Source organism: Ctenopharyngodon idella, chromosome 2, assembly GCF_019924925.1.
Source record: "Ctenopharyngodon idella isolate HZGC_01 chromosome 2, HZGC01, whole genome shotgun sequence".
Lineage (NCBI taxonomy): Eukaryota > Metazoa > Chordata > Actinopteri > Cypriniformes > Xenocyprididae > Ctenopharyngodon > Ctenopharyngodon idella.
The window spans coordinates 13,783,837-13,800,309 of record NC_067221.1 but is presented as its reverse complement, the minus strand read 5'-3'; the positions used below and the strand labels follow the sequence as shown (position 1 = coordinate 13,800,309).

Here is a 16,473-nt window from a genome sequence, read left to right as displayed (position 1 = left end):
TATAAGTAATGCTATCAAGAAGCGTTATTAAGTTGGTAAATTACATTGTCCCAAGATCTCTGCAGTTTCACATTTATTTATGATGATGTGTAATTACATTTCACCAAGCCCCTCTATGGCATTCACACAAGTAAACCGTTTTGTCATATCCAGAAACAGTGTAAGATCAATATTTCCACCATTTTTGCTACATTTCCTCAATGTAACATTCTCAACATGCACATTTTTTTTAGTTGTAGACTAGAATGGTGCTCTTGAAGTGTGCTTGACTCACATACTTCCTGTGCCAAAGCTATCAGTAGGGAGTTAAAAGCTAAACACCCTCAGCGGGAGTGAGTTCTGTGTCTGCTGAGCTGCTGATTCCAGACTTTCCAAGTGAACACTTTGGATTCAGGCTTTTGGACAAGAAACTTTAAACTGAAATTGTGAAGCTTGGTAAAGCTTGAAGTTGTAAAGAAGTGGTAAAATTTGCTTTGTCTTAGAAGAACTTAAACCCCTTACTTTCGTTATAAAGGTTGAATTGAACCTGTAATTTCTGTTGTACTGAAGTGCTTTGTCTCTGTCCCTCATCTCAGATTGTCCCTCCTCTGAGGGGGCATGTGAGGTGAGTGAGTACAGTTTGGAAATGAGGGAGGGAGAGTCAGAGCCCACTGAGGTCTATCACGGCTCTGATCTGGAGTGCACCGTGGGCAGTCTGCTCCCCGGCGCCACCTACAGCTTTCGCCTGCGTGCCGCCAACGAGGCAGGGGTGAGTGATGCTCAACAATTCAATAATCAAATTGTGATTCTTCATTTGTTTTCTAAAGCCACTAATAATAATAATGCTAAACTTCTGAAAAAACCTACAGAAATTCATCGACCGCACTAATCGACTAGCTCATTGATAGACAACCTACCATAATGCACCTCAGGTTCAGTTTTCAGTTGATCGCAGCACCTCGTTCCTCTCCAGCCAATCATTATATGAATCCATCTGGAATGTGAGGAACCAGTGGAATCATAATGAGATTAAAAGTTGAAATTATGAAATGCTAAGTTATAATTGTTGTGAGATAAAAAGTTGAAATTATGAGATATAATTCATAAATAAGTCATAATTATGACAAAAAGTTGATATCATGACAGTCATAATTGACAAAATGGAAATTTTCAGATACAAAGTCAAAATTAAGCAATATTCAGTCAATTATGACCCATTTTTTTGTCAATTTCGACTTAGCCAAATTGTTTTATTGTACTCTAATTCTTACTTTTTATCTGATAATTCTGAATTTGTATTCTATAGTTTTAAATTCGTCATAATTTGAAAATTTTAATCTAATCTGATCACTTGGTATGTCTCAGAATTATGATTATTGATGTCATAATTATGATTTACTTCAGGAAGGCAGAGATCAGCTATGGCTGTCTTTTTTCTCCTTTATATTTTTCTTTGTTCAATTTAAGTAGTTTCCTGTTTCTTTTGCGGGAGTGTTAATACAACATTCAGAGTAAGCGCTAGAGCCAAAGGACTGAATTTAATCCTTTTCTCTGTTTACTTTTCATTGTTTGTGTGAGGCAAACTCCCAAAAGTGAGGAATCGATGCGTCTCGTATCAGATTGCAGTACTGGAAACATGCTTTGTTTTCACAAGGATGATTGTCTCGGTCTTAAGTGTTTTATTTGTTTTTCATATTGTATTCTGATAGAAATGCACCTATGAGACATTTCATGTTATGTTTTGAATATTAATTTGCACTACTTTCTCTCTCTCTCTCTCTCTCTCTCTCTCTCTCTCTCTCTCTCTCTCTCTCTCTCTCTCTCTCTCTCTCTCTCTCTCTCTCTTCTGCTCACAGTATGGGCAGTTCTCTGAACCAACAGAAATAACAACCGCAGCTGGTCCTCCCAGCCAATGTGCGGCGCCATCCCTCACCTTAATGTCCAATACCTGTGTGCTGGTCAGCTGGGAGGTAGTTTATCATATTTAAAGCAGACCCATCAATAATAGGACATAGATCATACATTAACACATTCAGCAAAGAAATACTGTCATTATTGATGGTCAGATGAGCTGAAGTTCAAACAATCAGCCAATAGCTTTTTTTTTAATGCACTGCCCCTCTCTCTCTCTTTCAGAGTCCAGAGAGCTCAGGGGCCGACATCTCTGAGTACCGTCTGGAGTGGGGCCGAGAGGAGGAGCCCATGGAGCTGATCTACTGTGGCCCTGACACGCAGTGTGAGATCTCAGACCTGACACCTGCTACTCATTACTACTGCAGACTACAGGTATAACTGTCACTGAAGGGTTCTTTTCATTTACACCATATTTATTGTTCAACAATTCTTTTAAAGTACGGAACAATTTATTGCTGATGTGAAATGTTTTGCCAGTACAAACTGTGCAAAATGTCATCTCCATCTTTTCGATTGATTGGCTAGAGGAGGAGCTGTCAATCTAGAACTAGTGGACCAATGGTGACACTTAAGCCCGCTCTAATTTACATTAAACTCGAACTGCAACATTTGGAAACGCAAGAGCGAAACATGGAAAGAAGAGCAAAGAGAAAAACGGCACAAGCGTACAAAAGAGTAAAATATGAACAAAAAATGTAAGAGAGCAAAAAGTACAGAGTAATAAAAGCAAGGAAAACAACTTTTAAAAACACATAAACACAAGTTTAAGATTTGTGCAATATCATTTTTAATGTGTTTAAAGTTTTGATTCATGCTTGTTTTTTTAAATGCGCTTTTAATTTTTCTATTCACGCTTATTATATTTTTATCCGTGACCACTTTCTTTGCCATTCTAATCATTTTGCATTATTTGTTTCAGTTTGTGCAATATATTTTTACATGTGTTTTTAAATTTTTGATTCATGCTTATTATTTTTTGATCCATGACCGCAATACTTTAGGCGGGACTCTAACCCCATACAAGTGCTGTGATTGGTCTGCTAGAACCCCTCCTTCAGGTCAAAAATCTGCAATAGTGTCACATTTCCTCATAAGCTCGTGGACACTGCCTACTAGCGGTCTGCATGTGTAATTGCACGTCAACGAGGACAACAACACAGAAGTATAAATGAAAACCAATGCGTAGAGGCTACGATGTAGGTCCGGCACAGAAGTATAAATCAGCCTTAAGACACAATGCCCTTGGGAGTAGCAAAGCCAAAATAACTGATTAGCGCACAAAGTGGTTTTATTATAGTACTTTTTCATGGCTGTGGTGTGTCGCTCTGCTGCAGCTTCACGACTCAAACCAAAATGAGAAAACTTTGGATAGAAGTTGAATGGATTAACTTTGGATAGACTTTTGTGCCATACTTAACGTATTTAACGTTTGCTCTTGGCCATTTTAGCCCATTTAATTATGACTAGAGTAGTAAAAGTATGACAGGAAATGTTGAAAAGAACAATGAAAGTTGCTGCTTCATTAACTGTATCCTCTTGCGCACTGAGGCTGTAAAAAGGTTCTTGTCATTATGCTTTTAATAAATGAGCTAGTGACAGTCATGTCGAGATGATATTATATGGTGAGGATTAATAATCACTATAATCATTTTAATTTATTAGGAAATATTGTCATGCAGCTCAAAATGCTTTCCAGAAAAGGAATGAGATAACTACGTTTTCTCTGAGATATATATATATATATATATATATATATATATATATATATATATATATACGTACATATAATAAAATTTGTAAATATTTAATGTTTACTAATGTTTTTAATATTTCAAATGTATGCTGATGAAATAAAACACAGAAAGTTTGTGTTAATAAATGTCACTCTAATCAAGAATATTTTTCTTGTAATTTTTAGGTGACATCATTACTGCACAAGAAATCACATTAGGGCACATGAATTCTGTTATTTAATTCAATCAATACAATCATTTTTCATAGTTAAAGTGTTAATACATTTAGTTCCTTTTTAGGGAAAGAAAACTAAATACCAGGCCTAAGTATAATTATGTTTGGCAGTTTGGCATAATTTGTCATTTACTGTAATTTTTTAGAAATCACAGAAGTGAATAAAATGTCAATGTTGAATTAAATAAAACTGTGACAGCTAAATTTTAACATTTTTTTAAATTTATTGACAGCCCTAAAACAAAATTATTATTAAAGCACATTATACTGCAAGTAAAACCTTGTCCCTTTTTTTTAAAGGCGGCGAATCAAGCAGGTGCAGGACCGTACAGCGAGCACATGAGCTGTCAGACCCCCGCCACCGTTCCCGACCCAGTCTCAGTGTTGTGTGTACTTGAGCACGACCCCACAGACAGCGGCGTCTACTCACCTTCCACATGCCTGGCTTTGAAATGGGACGAGCCCTGCAACAATGGACTGGAGATCATGTCCTACACTCTTAAACTGGGAGAGCAGCTCATCAGCCTGGACTCCAGCACCTGCCATGTGCTGCAGAACCTACAGCCTGACAATGAATACAGGTATGTAAAACACACACTTAAAACACACAACCATGAACCATTCTGACACCTTCAGTCTGTCTACTAGATCACATTTATCTGGTGATTTACATAAGCACTTCTGTGATATTGGAAAACAGTCTTAAATAATAACAGCTTAGCTTTCTGATTGCCTCTGAGCCAAATCTGTGTACTGCAGGGAGTAGTTACGCTCCATCTTGAGTCTCATTTGCATTCAGCAAAGTTGTCCATTTCAGCGAAGTGTGACGCCACAACCACGTCACCCCACTGCATGTTTCCTCCCCTTACCCAGGAAGACAGTGGGTAAACAGCAGCGTGTTAATGACGCTAATCGGTAGCTAATGAAAGGAGAAGGCCAGAGGGCAGATTTTATGTGTGTATCTACGAAGTGGTGTCCATAACAGGACATCAATCCCTGCATGAGGCCACCACTGTGCACATACAAGTGCCTCCATCAGCCAGCTTATGCAACCCATGTTTTTGTCTGAGAGCTTTGATTATAGTCTTTAAATTAGAGATCTGCGTGAGACTGATGAGTTTTTATTTATTCATTTTTTTCCCCCCTAGTTTCATCCCACTTTCTGCTGGGTCCTGCAGATTTTTAGATTTTTCTGTATGTCCACCTGATCCCCACTTAATGATTTTCTTTCTGCCTACTCACACTCAATTCATACTTCTGTTTAATAGTTTGGGGTCAGTAAGAATTTTGTTTTGTTTTTTTCCCAAAAGAATACTTTTAATCAGCAAGGACACATTAAATTGATCAAGAGTGACCATAATAACATTTATAATGATACAAAATGTTTTTATTTCAAATTAATGTTGTTCTTTTGAACTTTCTATTCATCAAATAATCTTGTAAAAACACATCATGGTTTCCACAAAAATACTGTTTTCAACATTGATGATAAGAAGACATGTTACCTGTGCAGCAAATCAGCATATTAGAATAATTTCTGAAGGATCATGTGACACTGAAGACTGAAGTAATCATGCTGAAAATTCAGCTTTGTCATCACAGGAATAAATTACATATAAGAATATACAGTGTTAAAATAGAAAACAGGTATTAAAAATTATAATAATATTTCACAATATTACTGCTTTTACTGAACTATCAAATAAATGCATCCTTTGTAAGCATAAGATACTCCTTTCAAAAATATTAATGAAATGGAACCAACCCCAATCTTTTGAACGGTAGTGTAGGTCTCGCTACCTTTTTTTTTTTTTTTTTTTCTCACCCCTCAATAGACAGAACAGTTATATGGATATTATGACAAGGCATTGGGCTGATTTGTAAGAAAGAAAAGAGAAAAAAAGAGATTAAGAGATTTTCAGAGTAAACATTTTTTTCTACAGGAACATAGGACGAAAGTTCTCTAAGCCATACAACATGACTGGGTGGTCTCGCTACCTTATGACCATTTTTCCCCCAGGTGTCTTAAATTTATTGTCGTGAAGCTTATTCTCAATAATGTTGTACTCTTGGTTAGCATTCTCAGCCACGCATTATGCCCCACTCACTGTGCTTAATTTTTCTGCCATTGTGGAACAATAACAAAAACGTCCAGTCTACTTTTTATTTATTTATTTTCATATGCTTTTTTTTTGTTTTTTTTTCATTTATTTGCTTTTGGAGTATTTAAAAAATAAAACCGATGGCAGGAGTCCACTCACAGATTTCATTATCTGATACCAGGCTATCTCAGTAATCTACTGCCAGTGTTCTGACTGACCTGATGGCAGTGTAACCTCTGCTATTTCCCCTGCTCATACAAGAAGCTCCGTTTCTCTGTTCATTATATTTAATGCTTTCACCTGTGTCTATAAAGAGTTGCATCTCACTTTGTAAATTGTGCCTGATGAAGACCTAATCAGTCGAAACGTGCTGTTTATATATATATATATATATATATATATATATATATATATATATATATATATATATATATATATATATATATATATATATATATAATATATTGTATGAAGCAGTAGCTTCAGTGTGCGGACAATATTTTTTCTTTTCTATTTATCAATATAGCTAGTACCTCATATTCACACAAATGGGTTACGGTAGTAATGTCACAGATTTGCTTAAGGTGCTTTATGTAATTTTTTGACTTACTAAAGCATAAAAATAGCATAATATGTTTGCCGTTTTTGTTTTGGTCTGTTATCCCGCCCACTGCCAATTTACCCAATAGTATTTTGACACCCCGGGTTGCCAGATGGCAGAAAACACAGCTTATTGCAGCCATGGACGCAAGCAAATGAACTGGGTCTGAGATCGTAGATTCTACCCAACCTAAAAAGCCTCAGCATCCATCTGTCCAGTATGTCCAGAGACATATAAAAAATGCAGATAAATCAACTCATCAACTTAGTGTAGGTGCTCGTCGCCTTCCATTTTCAATTGCTCTCATTCCTGATGCATGTCCTCAATCTGGCAATTCACGTGAGCATTGAGTCTGAGGAGGAGGGGGCGGGGGAAACAACTCTCTCCAATATTTTACCCATCAGTACCCATTTCAACAACTAGCTGTCAATATTACATACTGCACCTTTAAGTGATAAGTGGCCTCAAATAGAGCAGAATCTCAAAAATGTCTTAAACCAAGTGCACACTATAAGATTTATAATAGTCCTTTATGACTTTTGCTTGTCAGTCTGTATGAACATGATCCCAGCTGTAAGCCATGTCACACTATAGGATTTCAGTTGTTGTTATTCATGTCAGACTGTACAGCAAGGTGTGTTAAATCAGATGCATACAAGAAGACCCGTCTGGAGTTTTACATCAATCCGTGACACGTTCTGTACCTTACAAACTGCATTAAATGCGGGATTGAGACAATGTGTGTGGAGCAAGAGGTGGTTTGTTGTCTCAATAATTACATCATCAGGTTCTCCGCTCATTAGTTTTTGATTTTTTTTTTTGTGGGAGAAACCATATGTAGGACTGTACGTCAAATCTTCTGACACTGGCAGAATTTTGTTGAAGGTAAAATTTGATCGCAACGGTCATTAATCGGCTGCTGGCGAACATGTCAAAATAGCAATCAAAGACTTCAGTTTTTGGCTTAGGATCAGAGAAATCTTATAGGATTCTCAACATTTGTGTCAGGCGGCCAAATCGTGGCCAAGATCGTACAGTGTGAACCCGGCTTTACTCATTCTCAATTATTCAGAGGTCTTCAACCCCGCTTCTGGTGACCAACTGTCCTGCAGAGTTCAGCTCCAACCCTAATCAAACACACTTGAACCAGCTAATCAATGTCTTCAGGATCGCTTCAAAATCACAAGCAGATATAAACTTTGCAGGGCTGTGGATCTCCAGGAGCAGGGTTGAATACCTCTGTTTTATGCCATCATAATTTAGTTCCAAATTAAAATGAAGATAAGATTTTGAATCTCCAGATTTCGATGTGACATAAGACTTTTGAACCCCACTGTATGTGAATCAAGACCAGTTTTTTGAGCCATACCCAGTGTAAAGCAGGCTGTATATCCACTTGATCGCTCCTAGATCAATTGTCTTTTGTCATTAGGGGCGTACAGACTAATGAAATCTTGTGAAAGGTTAAAGTATGTTTTGTTTTCAGTTAAATGTCAACCAAACAGTCTGGTGTTGTGGGAGAGCTGCTGTTAATTCCAGTCCAGACTCCCAACCCTCCAATTTTTTTTTTTAAACCCAGAAATTGATTTTGGTTCCGTTTGATTTAATAACATGACAAGGCATTATCCTTGAATGATGGGCTCCTACCCAAAGCACTTTCAACCAACAAATATAAATTTGATTGAGCTTAGCAAGGTGAAAGTTAAGGAAGTTATTTGCATCCTCAAGTGAGCGAGACTTAGCATGACGTGGCTTATTACTTTTTACAGTGGCGGTGTGTGAAGAGATCGACTGAATCTCATTTCATATCAAGTTTCAGTCAGGTGAAGCTACAAATTACTGAAAAAATAGCTGTTGTCTCAAAAAAACAAAAAAACAAATATTTTTTTGATTTTACTACAGTTAGTTCATGAAGTGTGCCAAGTTTTAACAGTCAACATTACATTTGGTGCCTAATTTAATTGTTTTTGTAATTGTTTGTTTATATATATATATATTTAATATCATGACTCAAAGTATATTTTTTCCTTTTCATCCTTAATGCATTCAGTCTTAGAAAAAAATAAGAAATTTTATTTATATAATTTCTACCATGCACTTCAAGCACTGATTAAAGTGTGCCTACTACAGCAGATTTTGTATGTTTGTTGTGCCATGGAAATGCCATGAAGTGTTACACATGGTTAACAGCAAAACTGGTGCACATCTGTTGGCCTGTTGATAAACATGTGAAACCCCATGTACTCCATCCATACATGCATATTCAGATGAAGCTGCTCATATGAGTGTCATCTGCCCACCTCCTGCATGAACGGCAACTGTAAGCGGAGGGAAATGTCGTGGTTTTAACACATGCACATGAATCAGTGTAGTATAGTGACTCACACATTAGCTCAGTTATAGTTATTTTTGGAGAAAATTCAGCAAAAATAACCATGTGATAATGCCTGATAGTCCATTTGATAAACTATTTACTTTTACATAACATAAGGAAGTCTTGCTCACTACTATCAGCACAAATGTAAATGGTATATCTTTAGCGGTTTACACATTTATACAGGTAAAATTGCCCAGCCCTGAAGATCACCTGATGTACATGGTTTAAATGAGACTCTCTGTGCTGTCAGTCTGCAGATTCAGGCAGTGAATGAGATTGGTGCCGGTCCCTTCTGCCCTCCCCTGCTGGCCCGCACCAGGCCACTGCCACCTGTCCCTCCCCGACTGGAGTGCACTGCCGCGGGACCCCAGAGCCTCAAACTCAAGTGGGGAGACAGCAGCAATGCCAAGAGTCTGCTTGGAGAAGAGATGGTCTACAACTTGCAGATGGAGGACAAGAACAGAAGGTCAGTTCATCTCAATCACATCTCATAAATAGCAACAGAGGCACCACTAAAAGGAAAATTGAATTCATTTTTAGAGCATGCTGTGAGCAATCATATAATTTAGACAAGGTGAACTGTCATTAGATGGCAGCAGTATTTTTTTAACATTTTATTATTATTATTATTTTATTTTATTTTATTTTATTTTTTTTAGAAATTAATGCTTTGAGGTCTGATGTATATTATAGGTCTTTAGGCCTTACTGTACTGACATACCTGTAGATCGGTCAGGTCACTACATTTTTAACCTACCCAAGTTTCAGTTTGACTCTCTTCCTAATTTAATTGTAACTGTTGATTGTTTTCCTTGGCAGAGTGGCGTGTTGGCAGTATTTGTGAATGGGCAACAGGCCTGGCAGATGGGCATTTAATAAAAAATATAATGAATTCCCCAACCAACACTGTCAAAAATCCTTTTAATGGTAGACTGGTTAATTTACTAATTATTCTAATGATTCTCTTTAGCCAGTAACAGTTTTGCTACAAAGGGACGGGTGATAGAAGCATTTATCTCCAAAAATGCACCAAGGGTAGTTTATATGGTTTTTATATACAGTGCTGTTTAAAAGTTAGTTTTCATCAGTTATTTCATTGGTAATTACATCTTGTTAGATCTAGCATTCTGCTCACTTTAAATCAGACATAGAGATAAAGTAGTGTAGTAAGATTACAATCATTTAAATAAATGAATGAATAATAGCATTTATTTTAATTAATTATGACAGAGAGAGAGAAAGATCCATGTGTGAATTACCTGCGGCTTTGCAGCATCTTTCTACTAATAGTGAAACTGCAAGTTTTAAAAACTTAAAAACCAACAATATTACCCCCTCGTTGCTAAGAAATATGTGCAGCGATTCAGTAGTGAAGCTATTTTATTAATAAAAGTAACGGGGGAGCATTAATAACAAGTCTCTGATCTCTATTGGCCATGTACACACTACATCTAAATTCGGTTGTCAGTTCACCTTTTAGTGCTTAATTGCGTTTTCTACACACACAGTTCAGTAAAATACGGAAGTGACAACTGCATTCTACAACCGAATTAAGGCCCCATTTACATTAGTGCGTTTTTGTTTTAAAACACTTCTCCGCCGTTTTTGCCCCTTGAAAATGTAGACTTTTGGAAACACTGCAGAGCCCGTTTTAGTTTGAAAATGTTTCAGTGTAAACGGACCAAAACAAGAGGCAACTGTTTATGTACTTGTACGCGCATGCCCAGTGTGCACGAACGGTCATGTGACATGCGTTTTCGTTTTAAAATGGCGTAATGTGTAAACGGGGCCTAACTCGCGAAAAATACAGGTAGTGACAACCGCATTTACAGAAATTCTATGCAATCTGTAGTACAGAACCAAACTGAACAACTAGTTGTTAGAGACATTTTTTAACGTGCATCAGAGATGTTTCTCTCTTCTTTACGTGCAGTGAATCACAGGGAAAGCACGAGCCTTGACTCATTCATGTTGCCAGATCTTGCTAGAAAAATCAAATAAAAAGAACAAGCCCATAATAAACCTAAATAAATCCAAATGCTTTATGCTGAAAAAAGACCAAAATATCACAACTCGTGTCTGCTCACATTAATAACTCCATAAACTTGATCTCTTTATGAGCAGAGTTTAAACAACAAGCCCAAAAACGCTTATAATGAGGGATCATGGCAACACAGAAAAAGTGTGCTCTGTGTGAAACAGACCATACAAGCATAAACAAAACACGACGCCTCCGTCGACTGTTAAATTGCTGAAAATAACGAGCATTTTGTCACTGTAATATTACTTTGGTCACAATAACGGGTAACAAACATGCAGACGCCAGAACGTTGCTATGGTTCCCAAGCTGTCAATCATCGCAGTTTCGAGAGTGAGTCGTGTTCCGTACACACATGTAGCGATAATTTAAATGCAGTTGTCACTCCTGAACCTTACAGTGTGTACGTGGCCATGACAATGGAAACGAGACTGGCCCTGGCACGCACTAGTACTCTCGCTTTTGGCCCGACAGTGGAAACGCAGCTATTGAGGCTTTTCCGTTTGTTTCCATTGTTTACTGCGTCTTATTCTGTGCAGAGACTGGAAGTCACAAAATGAAACATCATAGTCATAAACAGATGAACAAATATCAATTGGTAGCATAATGTCCCCTTGACTTTGTGTTAGTCCTGATCAAATTATAGCGATAAGCATATTTACTAAAGGCCTAAGATCCAATTTCCATCATCAGTGTGCATTAGAGTTTGGTAAACGTTTTTTATTTGCTTTATTTGAGTATTTGCTAATGTATGTTAACAATGATTGATTCAGCTGCTTAATCAAAATTAGATGCCGACTGCGCAATCGGAGAGTCTCGATTCAGCACGGCTCTGAAATGAAATCGTAATCCTGCTATTACACATTTTATTTCTGGTCAGATTACCATATAGTAACCACAGATGTACAATCCATCAAACGAACAATAGCAGATATTGAATCAGACCACTTCTCTGTGAGTCTTCTCTTTGAAAAATCCTTTCTTCTGCATTTCATTTTATAATTCAAATTCAGAATGTGATCTGTTACCATATGTTGGAGCTGGATCTGCACAAGATTGATGTTTAGTGCTATTCCTTCATATGCACATTAAGAACTTTGGATCCTAGGCAGCATTCCAAAATAGACCAGCCTTGAATAAACAGAGCATGAAGAGGAGAGTTTGACAGGCTTCAGTGGGAATATTAAGTATGAACTGCAGGTCACTGGTCTGTTACCTTCATCTAATTAGTAGATATCAAGCTGGCAGGAATTTCTCGAGATTGGCAAAATACCTTTGGAAGCAGTCATTAAATAGCAGCTGTTGCTTTGTTCTCTGTTTTGGCCTGAGGTGTTGAGGTGCTGTGCATTAGACGGATGGTGATGCGCTAGGACAGGACATGGCATGAGGATACCCAGAGCTCACTGCCAATACCAGAAATTTCCACCTAATTTATCGTAATTGAGACCAAAAAAGGTTAAATTAAATTTTAAATGTCTGGGGCTGGCTTACAATGTCATTATGTCCTTTTTTGTCTTAGAAATACACAAATTGGCATAACAGAGCATTCTTTAACATTTTTTTTTTTATGATTTTATTGACATTTTTGCTTTTTATTTTAGACAAATGTAGCTAATCATTAAAACTGGTGGCAATTGTAAACAAAATCGGTTAATTAAATAAATAGTTTGGACGTTAACAAAAAAAAAAAAAAAACATTTCAACAAGGACTTTTGTACAGTGTCACAGCAGCGGCTCCAAGCTGCATATAAAGTGAGCATTTCTTTACAAAGACAGCTATAAATTAGTTTTTACAAGTTGGTCATTTATAGTCTTGAAAGTTTGTTAACATGGGGAGGTGTACAACACTCGCATATAAACGTAAAATAAATAAAAATAAATAAATAAAAGCCTTGTGTTATCCATTGCTGGACGCAAATGAGGTAAGCTTTGTGTTTTACATCATCTGCCGCATGCACATGTTTACAAGACAGCAAACTCGGCGAAAAAAGCCAGCAAACTCGGGTTTGATTTGGGTATGCTAGAGCCTATAGCTGTCTGTGTAATAACTAAAATAATGTTTATGTATCATATTTTCTGGCCAGTTTACTTTAGTTTTTTTATAATACACCATACTTTAACCCAAACTGAATAATTAAAAACAAGTTTAAATGAGTAAATCTTCTATAAATATTTTTTAATATTAATACTCCAATTCTTGTTAAAACACACTAGACATGCTTATTCTGTGCGTTTTGAGCACTTTTTGTGTGAAATCATATTTATTTTGTCCATCAAAGGTGTTCTTTCACTTTAATTGAGCGTCAGCTCCTGCTACGCGCTGCCGCGCAGCCTCTGTGTGCGGTGTGAATGCTCTCATCTGTTAACATGGGCGCCGAAAAACATACGCGCTGCTTACGCTCTGCTGGCACGTGCGGTGTGAAACCGGCCTAAAGACTTTTAGATTACTACAAAAAAATTTTCAAATTGCTGTTCTTTTGAGCTTTCTATTCATTAAAGAATCCTGAAACAAAATGTATCATGGTTTCCACAAAAATATTAAACAGCACAACTGTTTTCAGCATATTAAAATAAGCATATTAAAATGATCTCTAAAGGCTGGAGTAATCATGCTGAAAATTCAGATTTGCCATCACATGAATAAATTACATTTTAAAATATATTAAAATAGAAAACAATTATTTTAAATTGTAATATTACTGTTTTTACTGTGTTTTTGATCAAATAAATGCAGCCTTGGAGAGCAAAATAGAGAAAACGTCAAAAAAAAAAAGATCTGACCAACCCCAAATGTTTGATTGGTACTAAGTAAATTGGTGAATTACGCATCATTAACATAAATGAAATGTGTGTGTGTTTTAGGTTTGTCACTATTTACAGAGGCCCAAGCCACACATATAAGGTACAGAGACTAAATGAGTCGAGCAGCTACTGTCTCAGGATTCAAGCTGTGAGTGAGGCAGGAGAGGGACTTTTCTCTGAAATACACACCTTCCATACCACCAAATCTGTTCCTCCAGCTCTCAAGGGTAAAGTATCCTTGTACAAGAACATCCACATATTGCTTCATGACACACATGTGTTCATGTACTGGATGGATACTTATTAGCTGTTTATATAGCTATACTTGTATATTATCTTTTAGCTCCCAAAGTGGTACAGATGGAAGGGAATGTGTGTGAGGTCAGCTGGGAGAGCATTCCACCAATGAGAGGAGACCCCATCATCTACATCCTACAGGTGCTGGTGGGCCGAGAATCTGACTACAAACAGGTAAGATTTCATTTACTCATCTCATTTGCAAAAAAAGTAGGTTCTATATTTCTGCAAAAATGTAATGAGGGAATTTTTGTATTAAAATAGACAAATGCATTAGTGCATGTTAAATTTGTTAACTTTTTTATATTATTTGTTAAAATTGCTTTTAGTTTGAGACATTTAGTTTGTATTGCAGCATATTAACATTCTTGGGTCATTTATGATTATTTTATATTAATTTAACATTATTGATTTTTTTTTTTTTTATATATATATATTTTTTTATTAATATTTCCAAAGCTTTAGGCAACACTTTGACAAATGGAAAATGCATGCTTCTCTTTGCAGTGTATTGTTATTCAAGGAAAGGGAAAGAGAGTGAGATGTCATCCCCACAGACTAAGTCTTAGATAAGTGTAGGATGTTAGGTCTGTGTCATCTGCCTGAGAATATTAGTATTCTGCGGCTGACGCTGATGCCACTGCTGATGGCTTGATAGAGACTAACAACCAGCTCATCTATCATACTTGATACAATTGAAGGAAATAACAGTCTGCATTTAAAAACAAATTGTCTTTCATCTTTTGTGGTTGTTATTTTTGACTTGAAAATGCATTGGTTGTGATTTTGAGAATTTCTAGTAATACAGGAAAACATCATACAGTTCTGCTCAAAGGTTTAGTCTGATTAAATTGAGCATAACAAGTATTTACACCAATCCTTATATAACTCAATTTACACAAAATATTCTGTTCAAAAGTTTACACCTAATATTGTATGTTGCCTCTTTAAGCATCAATGACTGTCTGGTTATTTTATTTCAACTTTAGACATTCTACTAACTATAAGTAACTTTGCAACTACATGTCAACTAATTCTTATTAACATTTTCACAAAACTTTGATGGCCCCCAGAATATTTTGTTGCATAAATATTGCAGAACAGAGCCTCTAATGTAAAAAAAAAAAAAAAAAACACATTTTATTCTAGCTTCATGCTTTCTTTTTTATCAACACTTGAATGTGAGTAAGTTTCATAAAAAAAAAATAATAATTTTTGAACACAAACTGAGAAAATCGTGTTTTTGTCGAAGACTACAATGTGCGTAAGCAATGCTTTTATTGCTTGTTTCTGCTTCTTTTTTTGCCTGTGTTTTGATCCGGAGATTCTGTACACTTTCAGAAGATGTGTAGTAGCGCCCCCTACCGAATAACAATGAAAACATGGAAAGCAGGAAAATTTGAGATGTATCTAACTGCAGAACCACACGTCACAGCAGTCTAAGAACAACAGCGCCAGGCCAACAGCGTCAGATCTGAAGTTGGGGTGGTCCTGACAATTGCGTAACCCGCCCCAACAACTAACCCTACCCTTCACTATAACTAAAAGCTCAACCTTAACAAATGCGAACTCCACCCAACCACTAAACCTGGCCTTAATGATGCTTCACCCCATCACCAGTGTGAGACTGCTGGCCTGGCGCTGTTGTCCTCAGACTCCTGTGACGTATGGTTCTGCAGTTGGTTATTACTGGAAAATCCAAAGTCAGTGGTGGGGAAAGAGTTAATTTGCAACTACATGTCAACTAACTCTAATTAGAATATTAGTAGACTGTTAGGTTAGTGTTTTAGTAGTGTTGTCAAAAGTACCGACTTCAGTACCAAGTCGGTACTGAAATTTTAAAAATGTGACGATACCAGCATTTGCCCCTAGCATTTTGAGCACTGTTGAGCGGATTCTTAAACACCTCTGATTGGCCATTGTGTTCACACGCTCAACAGATATGTCTGTAATTGACTACAATGATCAACACTTCGAAAACATGTTGTAAATGGACATCTTTGATGCTCTTCATCAAGCTCTTACACAGATACACATGGGAGTGCTTGAAAGCAGGCATCTATCAGCGGATATATTAGGGATCTGCTGATAGATGCCTGCTTTCAAACGTTCCTGTGTGTGTCTGTGTAAGGACACATTTTATGTCAATTCTGTTACAAATGTGCCATCATTTTACATTTAATGGCCACATTAGTAGATCAGCCGGTGAATCTAAATCCACTGAGCATTGAGCGGTTCTGAAGGCCATGCGGTCTCTCCATGGAGTTCTACGTGACTGCTGCTGTCATGACCAAAGCAAACCAATCAGATCCCTTTCTTCACTTATATATCTATCTGCTAGGGGCGAGAGCGCTGCTGCTCTAATGTCTAATGTAGCTGGCATGGTTCCTATTAC

General features: G+C 36.9%; 1 protein-coding gene across 2 annotated transcripts in view; it reads left to right on the top strand.

Annotated features, from left to right (window-relative positions):
- fndc3ba (fibronectin type III domain containing 3Ba) overlaps positions 1-16,473 on the top strand; it is a 140,603-nt gene that overhangs the window by 117,041 nt on the left and 7,089 nt on the right. For both annotated transcript variants that reach the window (XM_051917714.1, XM_051917722.1), the window contains 7 exons: positions 576-748; positions 1,836-1,949; positions 2,116-2,265; positions 4,162-4,442; positions 9,192-9,407; positions 13,842-14,008; positions 14,125-14,252. In XM_051917714.1, the coding sequence (XP_051773674.1) occupies positions 576-748; positions 1,836-1,949; positions 2,116-2,265; positions 4,162-4,442; positions 9,192-9,407; positions 13,842-14,008; positions 14,125-14,252 (1,229 nt within the window). The remainder of the gene's footprint in view (positions 1-575; positions 749-1,835; positions 1,950-2,115; positions 2,266-4,161; positions 4,443-9,191; positions 9,408-13,841; positions 14,009-14,124; positions 14,253-16,473) is intronic.